At 44.5% G+C, this 12410-nt stretch overlaps 1 protein-coding gene across 20 annotated transcripts in view; it reads left to right on the top strand.

Annotated features, from left to right (window-relative positions):
- pleca (plectin a) overlaps positions 1 to 12410 on the top strand; it is a 183447-nt gene that overhangs the window by 118693 nt on the left and 52344 nt on the right. For 7 of the 20 annotated variants that reach the window (XM_045709748.2, XM_045709747.2, XM_014177022.3 and 4 more), the window contains exons 3-5: positions 2381 to 2470; positions 4074 to 4151; positions 6842 to 6934. In XM_045709748.2, the coding sequence (XP_045565704.1) occupies positions 2381 to 2470; positions 4074 to 4151; positions 6842 to 6934 (261 nt within the window). Of the gene's footprint in view, positions 1 to 980; positions 996 to 2380; positions 2471 to 3024; positions 3061 to 4073; positions 4152 to 6841; positions 6935 to 12410 lie in introns of all 20 variants that reach the window. The other 13 variants (XM_014177017.3, XM_014177020.3, XM_014177014.3 and 10 more) reach the window with 3 other exon arrangements.

A 12410-nucleotide genomic window follows, 5' to 3' on the forward strand; every position in this document is an offset into this window, starting at 1 on the left:
TGCAGTGGGCAGACTGAGTGAGAGAGCACCAGGGTGGAGGTGATGGACCCCTGAGGGTTTCTGACTAGTGGGACACATTATAGAGTTTTCAATTAGTTTGTCTTGGAGAGATGTTTATGTCACTCTCAGTAAATGCTGAGGCCGATAGCAAGGGACTCTATGGGCCTCGTACATTATGGATGGACAGTTGCTGCTGCTATCCCACCCTCCTCAGAAGAGGGTGGAATATACTGTATATAGGGACTGCGTAAGTGTCAGTGAACAGAAAATGTAGGATTTCACATATTTGAAACAATGTGGAATCAACCAACTAACTAAACCACCCCAGCAGTCTGCTGTACTGTATCTCATTGCTGAACCAGAGAAGTCAAAGTAAGGAGTCTCCATTTCCCCTCTTCTTTTTGTTTTTCACCGGTGAACTCAAGTGTGTCAAACTCTGTGTGAAATGTCTGTGCGATTCATGCAATAGGGGCGTAGATATCCTCTGGCACGGGGACGGTTGTCCTGAGTTAGTACTCCATTGTAAAGGAAATCCCTCTCATGTTGATGCAGTGGACCTGCGTGGTTCAGGGCTTTGGCTGCCCCCAGGCTGTTTGGGCTTTGTTCAGAAAAGGACTGTGGCATTAACTGGGAGGGAGATATACAGGTCTAGTTGTGGATCATTGCCAGTCAGACACCTCTCATTCCTGAGGGCTGTTGTTCATGCAAAATCGAGTGGGACATCGCACTCTTCTCATGGTCTTTCCCACTATGGTGAAATATAGATTTAAGTTCAGTGCATACATCTTACTCTGACAAACTATGTTACATATGATTGGCATGATACGAAAACAAAAGCATTCAGCAATACTGTATTTTACCCAAACAGTCTGTCTTTTTTTTACATCTCTCCAACTGTCAGTCAAATGAGTGTCCACCTTTCTGCTCATTCTTCTTTCCTCTCCTCCGTTTCTCATCCTGTCTTTCCATCTTTCCATCAGCACTGGAGAGCAGAGGTAGGTGCAGACTGTCTGTGAGCAGGCCTGTTCAGAGTGCTGAGTGGACATGCATTATTTTCTGCATGGGTTTCTTTTGCTGCTCCTCTCCTTAGGCGTTCTAGCCGGGCACCTAAATCTCTAACCTCTGTCCTGCCTGTGTCTATTTCCCTCCTCTCTTAACTTCCTAATGTAATCGCTGCTTCAGCCTCTCTGCAGAGTAAAGTGGCTGACCAGAGCATGTCCCATCAAACCAATCTGGCATTTGCTTAGGCCTAAGTGCTATTTTATTAGGAGGCATATGAAAGATACCCTATTATCAAATTAACTCTCAAAAACATTGAAACATTTGACTTTGGACAAAGTCACTGTAATTCTACAGCAGGAGGTTGTGTGAACTTTTTTATAAGTTGCATAGCAATTAGTTTATATCAAATTAGGATAAGAAGATAAACAAGTAGTTTTATTTTTACCTTTAATTAACTAGGCAAGTCAGTTAAGAACAAATTCTTATTTACAGTGACAACCTAGGAACCGTGGGTTAACTGCCTTGTTCAGGGGCAGAACGACAGATTTTTACCTTGTCAGCTCAGGGATTTGATCTTGGAGCCTTTCGGTTACTAGTCCAACGCTCTAACCACTAGGCTACCTGCCGCCCCAAATCAATCAATCTGTAAATCAAAATGTTTAAAGTAAACTATTCAGGTCACTCGTCTCAGCCTGTGGTTCCCAACCAGGGATACTAGGACCCCTAGGGGTACTTGGCCTATCCACAGGGGGTACTTGAGAAGCCTCATGAGAACATGTAAAATGCACATGAGGGGGTACTTTAAGGGTACTCCAGGCAGAGCAAATTTCAGTTAGTGGTACAGTAACCAAAAAAAGTTGGCAACCACTGATCTAAGCAATGCATCTTCAGATTCTCAGACTAACTGGCTGTGTGTGAGTAGTGTAGTGTAGTATAGTATGAATACAATCAAGAGATATTGACTGATACCGACAGAGATATTGTTGCATTACTAGAGGTTTCTTTAGTTTCAAATACAATGGGGACTCCAGTCTGCCAAAGTAGTGATTGCTAGAGTGTTTTTTGCCTGAATGACAGTTAGAAATAGCAAAAGTCTTGGTTATTAGTTATTATGGGAAATTGCAGGGCTCTCAGTTTGATTCCTAATCCCTGATTATAATGTCAAGAACAGTGTTGTTTCTTCACGAACAGAGCTTTTCTAAGCACCGGTCTTGTTAGATCACGAGCATTTACAGTGCGTAAGCAGTATTCATTCCTCATCCTCACAGCTGATCAGCTTATAGATAACAGAGAAACCCTTCAAGTGCATTGAACCATAATGAATCCACTGTGTCTCTCTGTGACTCGTCTCTAACTGTTTCTCTTGACCCCTCCCCAGGCCCAGCGGCATATCACTGACCTGTACGAGGACCTCCGAGATGGACACAACCTCATCTCCCTGCTGGAGGTGCTCTCTGGAGAGACACTGGTGAGTCCCTGTAACCTTTGCCCTCTCACTGGAAGGAGAAGGACCTCTGTTTCTGCTACAATCTTCCTTCCCAATCTCTCATTTCCTTCTGTCCCTTTTCCCCATCCTACTCACATCAGTTGCTTTTCAGTCCATTATACTATAATATTTTAATTAGTCATGATGATGCATTAGATCTTTTGTAATCTTTCCTATACTCGATGTCACATGTAATACACAACCTGGGCTGGTAGGTTTTGTTTTCACCACCTTCTTGCATGTGTTGAAACTTGCGGGGATACAGTATGTGGTCCACAAACAATACAGTACATGCTTAAGAATGCCTCACGATTTTACTTAACCTATCCATGGCACTGATTTGAAGTTGTTTTTGGTAATAATGCATTTTATAAGTAATATCTCATAGCATTAATTTAACACAAATTTCATAATTTGCTTTTCTAACCTTTTTGCACTTGTTTGACCCCTGTTTTTCCTTTTCTAATTCCTTTCTTGCCCTGACCTTTGCCCCCTTTGCTTCTGCCTCTTCTCTTGCTATGGTCTTGCTGTGATAGCCGAGGGAGCGTGACGTTGTCAGGAACTCGCGGTTGGTGAGTGGGCCTGGACTGTATAGCGCCTCCTCGGGCGTGGCATCTGTCACTCCCCCAGGTGGCTGCCGGGTTGTGCATGTTGATGTCACCTCCTTGTCTCTGTGTCCGCAACGTCGTCGTCCTCTTCCATCTGTTGAAGAGCTTTAAGAGACTTGGGATGTGTCCCGAATTGCACCCTATTCCCTACATAATGCACTATTTTTAACCAGAACCCTATGGGCCATGTTCATAAGTAGTACACTATATAGGGAATAGGGTGCCATTTGGGTCATTGAGTAGGGAATGCAGATGTAAGATTGTCTTTTTTGTGTTTTCCCATGGATTTGGGGATATTGTGTGGTAAATTACTGATAGTGCCTAGTCATTGTGCTTTGATAACCTATGTGAGTGGAGTAGGTGCCTTAGAAGGCATTTAGCCATCTTTAATGAATAAAGCTGGGATATTTCCTTCAGTTTCAGCACTAGATCATTTCCTGTTCAGTCTGCTAGTTCCATCCAAGTCTTAGCATATTAGTCTGAGGTCTCAGAAAGAGATGCAGGTTCCGGTCATTTGACCCAACTTACTGTAAACCGAGGCCAGAGTGACATCACTGCAAGCCAATAAGAGATCGACCTGTATGGTAGATGAGCTTGTGATTGGCTGAGAGCTTGTGACTTGCTGCACCTATGCATGTAATGGTGGACCAGATATGCAGGTCTCCTGAACACTTGACCATTATCTAGAGATTGAGAAGCATAAAGACTCTAATCACTGCTGCTTGGCTCCAGGTATCTGCTCGGTAAGAATGGATTGTGTTGTAGATCAAAATGTGATAATGTCATTTAGATATCATTTCTCTGCAAAAAAAATCATATATATAGGACCAAGACTGCTGCTTGTAATCCATATAAAATGTTTTCTCAGTCAGAAATCCCTTGTCTTCAGTCATGGGGCCTGCTCTTCTCTGTCCTATTGGTACTGAATGTGTGTTTTCATGTCCCTCTAAAGTTTAACCTCTTCTCACATCTCACAGCCCAGGGAGAAGGGGCGCATGCGCTTCCACAAACTTCAGAATGTACAGATTGCACTGGACTTCCTCAAACACAGACAGGTACAGTGTGATGATTAAATGGATCAATATATCTGTTTTTTAAGTAAAAAAAACTTCTCACTTGAACTGATTCTTATAATGTACTCTAACAGTCCCAATACCTTATAACAGAGGTGGGACCAAGTCATTGTTTTACAAGTCACAAGTAAGTCTCAAGTCTTAGCACTCAAGTCCTAAGTCAAGTCCCAAGTCAAGACAGGCAAGTCCAAGTCAAATCTCAAGTCCTAAACTTTGAGTTTCGAGTCCTAAACAAGTCATAATGTGCTCTTCACCAAAAGTAATACCATTGCATATTTTTAACAAGAGTAAGAGTTAGTATATGACATTTACACAAATCATGAATACTTAAAAAAATATCTATATATTTATTACTTTCCAAATAAACGTTATATTTCCATGGAAATACAGTCGTGGCCAAAAGTTTTGAGAATGACACAAATATTAATTTTCACAAAGTCTGCTGCCTCAGTTTGTATGATGGCAATTTGCATATACTCCAGAATGTTATGAAGAGTGATCAGATGACTTGCAATTAATTGCAAAGTCCCTCTTTGCCATGCAAATGAACTGAATCCCCCAAAAACATTTCCACTGCATTTCAGCCCTGCCACAAAAGGTCCAGCTGACATCATGTCAGTAATTCTCTCGTTAACACAGGTGTGAGTGTTGACGAGGACAAGGCTGGAGATCACTCTGTCATGCTGATTGAGTTCGAATAACAGACTGGAAGCTTTAAAAGGAGGGTGGTGCTTGGTATCATTGTTCTTCCTTTGTCATCAATGGTTACCTGCAATGCCGTCATCATTGCTTTGCACAAAAAGGGCTTCACAGGCAAGGATATTGCTGCCAGTAAGATTACACCTAAATCAACCATTTATCGGATCATCAAGAACTTCAAGGAGAGCGGTTCAATTGTTGTGAAGAAGGCTTCAGGGTGCCCAAGAAAGTCCAGCAAGCGCCAGGAAGGTCTCCTAAAGTTGATTCAGCTGCGGGATCGGGGCACCACCAGTACAGAGCTTGCTCAGGAATGGCAGCAGGCAGGTGTGAGTGCATCTGCACGCACAGTGAGACGAAGACTTTTGGAGGATGGCCTGGTGTCAAGAAGGGCAGCAAAGAAGCCACTTCTCTCCAGGAAAAACATCAGGGACAGACTGATATTCTGCAAAAGGTACAGGGATTGGACTGCTGAGGACTGGGGTAAAGTCATTTTCTCTGATGAATCCCCTTTACGATAGTTTGGGGCATCCGGAAAAAAGCTTGTCCGGAGAAGACAAGGTGAGTGATACCATCAGTCCTGTGTCATGCCAACAGTAAAGCATCCTGAGACCATTCATGCATAAGGTTGCTTCTCAGCCAAAGGAGTGGGCTCACTCACAATTTTGCCTAAGAACACAGCCATGAATAAAGAATGGTACCAACACATCCAGTTTGGTGATGAACAGTGCCTTTTCCAGCATGATGGAGCACCTTGCCATAAGGCAAAAGTTATAACTAAGTGGCTCGGGGAACAAAACATCGATATTTTTGGGTCCATGGCCAGGAAACTCCCCAGACCTTAATCCCATTGAGTACTTGTGGTCAATCCTCAAGAGGTGGGTGGACAAACAAAAACCCACAAATTCTGACAAACTCCAAGCATTGATTATGCAAGAATGGGCTGCCATCAGTCAGGCTGTGGCCCAGAAGTTAATTGACAGCAGACTTTGTGAAAAATCATTCTCAAAACTTTTGGCCACGACTGTACATGGGTAGTCATGAGAAAGACCCCCCCCCCCCCCAATAGTGATCGACTATCGAGGATCGCTATGGGGCGTAATGTAGTCTTGTACACAATCGCCCAACCTTCACACACTCTCGCTCTCTGTCTCTCTCTCTGTGTGTGTGTGTGTGTGTGTGTGTGTGTGTGTGTGTGTGTGTGGTTACAGTAGGCTAACGTATGTCAATGGTTTTAGGAACAGCAGTTTCATCAGGCAGGATTTAGGCTACCAACTGCCTAGCCAGTAGTAGCTCAATCTCGGGTGCAATAATCACGTTCCCGCACTGACTGACTGTGTGGAGGCTCATTGATTTAACGTTACGTTAGCCTACGTGATACACTAGTAAAGTAATAAAATATATAGCTGTCGGCTATGTTAGCCACGACTTACCGTTCTTTGTGCAGCTTCAAATGTCGAACAAAGTTGGAAATTGTTGCGCCTCCATCTGTAATTTTCTTCCCGCATGTTTTGCAAGTTGCAATCCATTTTTGTTGATACAGCGTCGTCTTTATAACCGAAAATAATAATTTTGGGTATCATCTTTCCAAGGGCTCCATCTGAATTCACCCGCCGACGTTCCTCTGCACTGCCGAGCAACTTTTTCTCAGTTGGCACAATTTGATTGGCTACTGTCCGATTCAAACTGTAATCCGTTAAATTGATGCGCTGCACACTTTTTTAATAGCATCATTTTTAATATTTGGAGGGTATCAAATCAGGTCGAGTCAAAAGGCTCAAGTCCAAGTTAAGTCACGAGTCGTTGGTGTTAAAGTCAAAGTCGAGTTGCAAGTCATCATATTTGTGACTAAGTCATGTGACTCGAGTCCACACCTTTGCCTTATAATTCATTAGCTAACCATTTAGATATATATTAATCTAGAGGGCCAATTTTCTATAAGATGGTTGTACATACTTGTGTCCCATTTGTGACAGGTCAAACTGGTCAACATCAGAAATGATGACATCGCTGATGGAAACCCCAAGCTGACCCTGGGCCTGATATGGACCATCATCCTTCACTTCCAGGTATGTCATGCTTCACTCATAACATAAAACAAACTAATATGTTTATTATTATTCAAATGATAGACCTAGGCCAGGGTGATGCGATCTAGGTAAAACATCCTAAAACCTGTTTGTTAAACTACATGGCCAAAAGTATGTGGACACCTGCTCGTCGAACATCTCATTCCAATATCATGGGAATTTATATTGAGTTGGTCCCCTTTTGCTGCTATAATAGCCTCCACTCTTATGGGAAGGCTTTCCACTAGATGTTGGAACATTGCTGCGGGGACTTGCTTCCATCCAGCCACAAGAGCGTTACTGAGGTCAGGCACTGATGTTGGGCGATTAGGCCTGGCTCCCAGTCAGCGTTCCAATCAATCAAATTTCAATCAAATTTATTGATAAAGCCTCTTTTACATCAGCCGATGTCACAAAGAGTTATACAGAAACCCAGTCTAAAACCCCAAACAGCAAGCAATGCAGATGTAGAAGCACGGTGGCTGTGAAAAACCTCCTAGAAAGACAGGAACCTAGGAAGAAACCTAGAGAGGAACCAGGCTCTGAGGGGTAGCCAGTCCTCTACTGGCTGTGCCAGGTGGAGATTATAACAGTACCAAGATGTTCAAACGTTCATAGATGACCAGCAGGGTCAAATAATCATAATCACAGTGGTTGTAGGTCAGCACCTCAGGAGTAAATGTCAGTTGGCTTTTCATAGCCGATCATTCAGAGTTAGAGACAGCAGGTGCGGTAGAGAGAGAGAGTCGAAAACAGCAGGTCCGGGACAAGGTAGCACGTCCGGTGAACAGGTCAGGCTTCCATAGCCGCAGGCAGAAGAGTTGAAACTGGAGCAGCAGCATGACCAGGTGGACTGGGGACAGCAAGGAGTCATCAGGCCAGGTAGTCCTGAGGCATGGTCCTAGGGCTCAGATCCTTTGAGAGAAGAGAAAGAGAGAGAATTAGAGGGAGAATACTTAAATTCACACAGGACACCGGATAAGACAGGAGAAATACTCCAGATATAACAGACTGACCCTAGCCCCCCGACACAAACTATTGCAGCATAGTTACTGGAGTATGAAACAGGAGGGGTCGGGAGACACTGTGGCCCCATCCGACTATACCCCCGGACAGGGCCAACAGGCAGGATATAACCCCACCCACTTTGCCAAGCACAGCCCCCACACCACTAGAGGGATATCTTCAACCACCAACTTACTACCCTGAGACAAGGTCGAGTATAGCCCACGAAGATCTCCCCCACGGCACGAACCCGAGGGAGGCGCAAACCCGGACAGGAAGAACACGTCAGAGACTCAACCCACTCAAGTGACGCATCCCTCCAAGGGATGGCATGGAAGAGCACCAGTAAAGACAGTGACTCAGCCCCCCGTAATAGGGTTTGAGGCAGACAATCCCAGTGGAGAGAGGGGAACTGGCCAGGCAGAGACAGCAAGGGTGGTTCGTTGCTCCAGTGCCTTTCCATTCACCTTCACACCCCTGGGCCAGACTACACTCAATCATAGGACCTACTGAAGAGATGAGTCTTCAATAAAGACTTAAAGGTTGAGACCGAGTCTGCATCTCTCAAGCAGACCATTCCATAAAAATGGAGTTCTATAGGGGAAAGCCCTGCCTCCAGCTGTTTGCTTAGAAATTCTAGGGACAATAAAGAGGCCTGCGTCTTGTGACCGTAGCGTACGTGTAGGCATGTACGGCAGGACCAAATTGGAAAGATAGATGGGAGCAAGCCCATGTTATGCTTTGTATGTTAGCAGTAAAACCTTGAAATCAGCCCTAGCCTTAACAGGAAGCCAGTGTAGAGAGGCTAGCACTGGAGCAATATGGTAACATTTTTGGGTTCTAGTCAAGATTCTAGCAGCCATGTTTAGCACTAACTGAAGTTTATTTAGTGCTTTATCCGGGTAGCCGGAAAGTAGAGCATTGCAGTACTCTAATCTAAACTCTGCAAAAAAAGAAACGTCCCTTTGTCAGGACCCTGTCTTTCAAAGATAATTCGTAAAAATTCAAATAACTTCACAGATCTTCATTGTAAAGGGTTTAAACACTGTTTCCCATGCTTGTTCAAAACAATTAATGAACATGCACCTGTGGAACGGTCGTTAAGACACTAACAGCTATACAGACAGTAGGCAATTAAGGTCACAGTTATGAAAACTTAGGACACTAAAGAGGACTTTCTACTGACTCTGAAAAACACCAGAAGAAAGATGCCCAGGGTCCCTACTCATCTGCGTGAACGTGTCTTAGGAATGCTGCAAGGAGGCATGAGGACTGCAGATGTGGCCAGGGCAATAAATTGCAATGTCTGTACTGTGAGACGCCTAAGACAGCGCTACAGGCAGACAGGACGGACAGCTGATCGTCCTCACAGTGGGAGCCCACGTGTAACAACACTTGCACAGGATCGGCACATCCGAAGATCACACCTGCGGGACAGGTACAGGATGGCAACAACAACTGCCCGAGTTACACCAGGAACGCACAATCCCTCCATCAGTGCGCAGACTGTCCGCAATAGGCTGAGAGTGGCTGGACTGAGGGCTTGTAGGCCTGTTGTAAGGCAGGTCCTCACCAGACATCACCGGCAACAACGTCGCCTATGGGCACAAACCCACCGTCGCTGGACCAGACAGGACTGGCAAAAAGGGCTCTTCTCTGACGAGTCGCGGTTTTGTCTCACCAGGGGTGATGGTCGGATTCGCGTTTATCGTCGAAGGAATGAGCGTTACACCGAGGCTTGTACTCTGGAGTGGGATCGATTTGGAGGTGGAGGGTCCGTCATGGTCTGGGGCGGTGTGTCACAGCATCATCGGACTGAGCTTGTTGTCATTGCAGGCAATCTCAACTCTGTGCGTTACGGAGAAGACATCCTCCTCCCTCATGTGGTACCCTTCCTGCAGGCTCATCCTGACATGACCCTCCAGCATACTGCTCTTTCTGTGCGTGATTTCCTGCAAGACAGGAATGTCAGTGTTCTGCCATGGCCAGCAAAGAGCCCGGATCTCAATCCCGTTGAGCACGTCTGGAACCTGTTGGATCGGAGGATGAGGGCTAGGGCCATTCCCCCAGATATGTCCGGGAACTTCCAGGTGCCTTGGTGGAAGAGTGGGGTAACATCTCACAGCAAGAACTGGCAAATCTGATGCAGTCCATGAGGAGGAGATGCACTGCAGTACTTAATGCAGCTGGTGGCCACACCAGATACTGACTGTTACTTTTGACCCCCCCTTTGTTCAGGGACACATTATTCCATTTCTGTTAGTCACATGTCTGTGGAACTTGTTCAGTTTATGTCTCAGTTGTTGAATCTTGTTATGGTCATACAAATATTCACACATGTTAAGTTTCCTGAAAATAAACACAGTTGACAGTGAGAGGATGTTTCTTTTTTTTGCTGAGTTTAGAGGTGACAAAAGCATGGATACATTTTTCTGCATCATTTTTGGACAGAAGGTTTCTGATTTTTGCAATGTCACGTAGATGGAAAATTCATCCTAAAGATGTTCGATGGAGTTGAGGTCAATGCTCAGTGCAGGCCAGTCAAGTTCTTCCACACCAATCTCGTCAAATCATTTCTGTTTGAACCTTGCTTTGTGCATGGGGGCATTGTCATGCTGAAAAGGTAAAGGGGCTTCCCCAAACTGTTGCCACAAAGTTGGATGCACAGAACCGTCTTGAATGTCATTGTACTGTGCATTCGGAGAGTATTCAGAGTCCTCTGAATACTTACGTAAGGTATTTCATTTTTAAATTTCTTACAAATTTGCAACAATTTCTAAAAACCTGTTTTTGCTTTGTCATTATGGGGTATTGTGTGTAGATTGATGAGGTGGGAAAACAATTGAATCTATTTTAGAATAAGGCTGTAACTTAACAAAATGTGGAAAAAGTCAAGGGGTCTGAATACTTTCCGAATGCGCTGTATACTGTAGCGTTAATATTTTTCTTCAATGGAACTAAGGGGCCCAGCCTGAACCATGAAAAACAGCCCCAGACCATTATTCCTCCTCCACCAAGCTTTACAGTTTGCACTGCATTCGGGCAGGTAGCGTTCTCCTGGCATCCGCCAAACCCATATTAGTCCGTCAGACTGCCAGATATTGAAGCGTGATTCATCACTCCAGACAAGGTATTTCCACTGCTCCAGAGTCCAATGGTGGGAGCTTTACACCACTCCAGCCGACACTTGGCATTGCGCATGGTGATCTTAGGCTTGTGTGCGGCTGCTCGGCCATGGAAACCTATTTCATGAAGCTCCCGATGAACAGTTCTTGTGCTGACACTGCTTCCCGAGGCTGTTTGGAACTCAGTAGTGTGTGTTGCAACCAAGGACAGACAATGTTTGCGTGCTACGCGCTTCAGCACTCAGCGGTCCCATTCTGTGAGCTTGTGTGGCCTACCACTTCGCAGCTGAGCCTTTGTTGCTCCTAGACATTTCCACTTCACAATAACAGCACTTACAGTTGACCTGGGCAGCTCTAGCAGGGCAGAAGTTTGATGAACTGACTTGTTGGAAAGGTGGCATCCTATTACAGTGCCACATTGAAAGTCACTGAGCTCTTCAGTACGTGTCATTCTACTGCCAATGTTTGTCTATGGAGATTGCATGAATGTGTGCTCGATTCTATACACCTGTCAGCAACAGGTGTGGCTTACATAGCTGAATCCACTAATTTGAAGGGGTGTCCACATACTTTTTACCATGTAGTATATATTTCACCTGGAAGGATAATTTCTGATCCTTGCCTACAGTAGTAGGGAAACCTATAGTAGTACATTATAACTTTTCTGGGCCAACTAATCAACTCCAAGCCCACCGCTTCTGTTGATAGAGCAGATATGAGTCCAATTAAATTATTCAAAAAAATCGGCCTCTTTTGGCATTTGGCACCCGCTGTCTATACACAACTCTGCTACTCATTATTCCCATATGTCTGAAGGATTTCAGACTAAACATCGAAAAAACATATTGAAACTCTCATACCATGTGAGGTTTTCATCCTCAATATAACTCAATAAAGGATGAAAATTATTTCTGCCCAAATGGGAGATGCTGGGAGTATTTGGTTATTTGTTTTAGCAGTTGAGAGTATTTTGAAATATGGAAAAAGAAGGGCAAGGAGATTCTTTGATTCTATAATGGATATACTGGTTATACTGGGATTACCATCATGTGGAATTCCGTCCACTCCAGGGTGACTCAGTGTTTCCCGTGGGGAGGCAGGAAAGAGAGGTGGGTGTGGCAGGTAGTGGATATATACTTTGTTTTGATGAGAGGAATCTGACTTTGTCCCAAATGGCACTCTATTCCCTATGTAGTTCACTACTTAGGCCCATAGGCGCAACATGATTATCCTTTTGTTTACGGTTGGATGCCTTGATGAAGTGGAAGGAAGCAGGAATCTCTATAGATTCTCATAAAGGCGAATTGATGTTTCCGTGTGGTGTGTGTGAGTCACATCATGAGTAC

The sequence above is a fragment of the Salmo salar genome, chromosome 27 (genome assembly GCF_965601325.2).
Source record: "Salmo salar chromosome 27, fSalSal1, whole genome shotgun sequence".
In the NCBI taxonomy this organism is placed as follows: domain Eukaryota; kingdom Metazoa; phylum Chordata; class Actinopteri; order Salmoniformes; family Salmonidae; genus Salmo; species Salmo salar.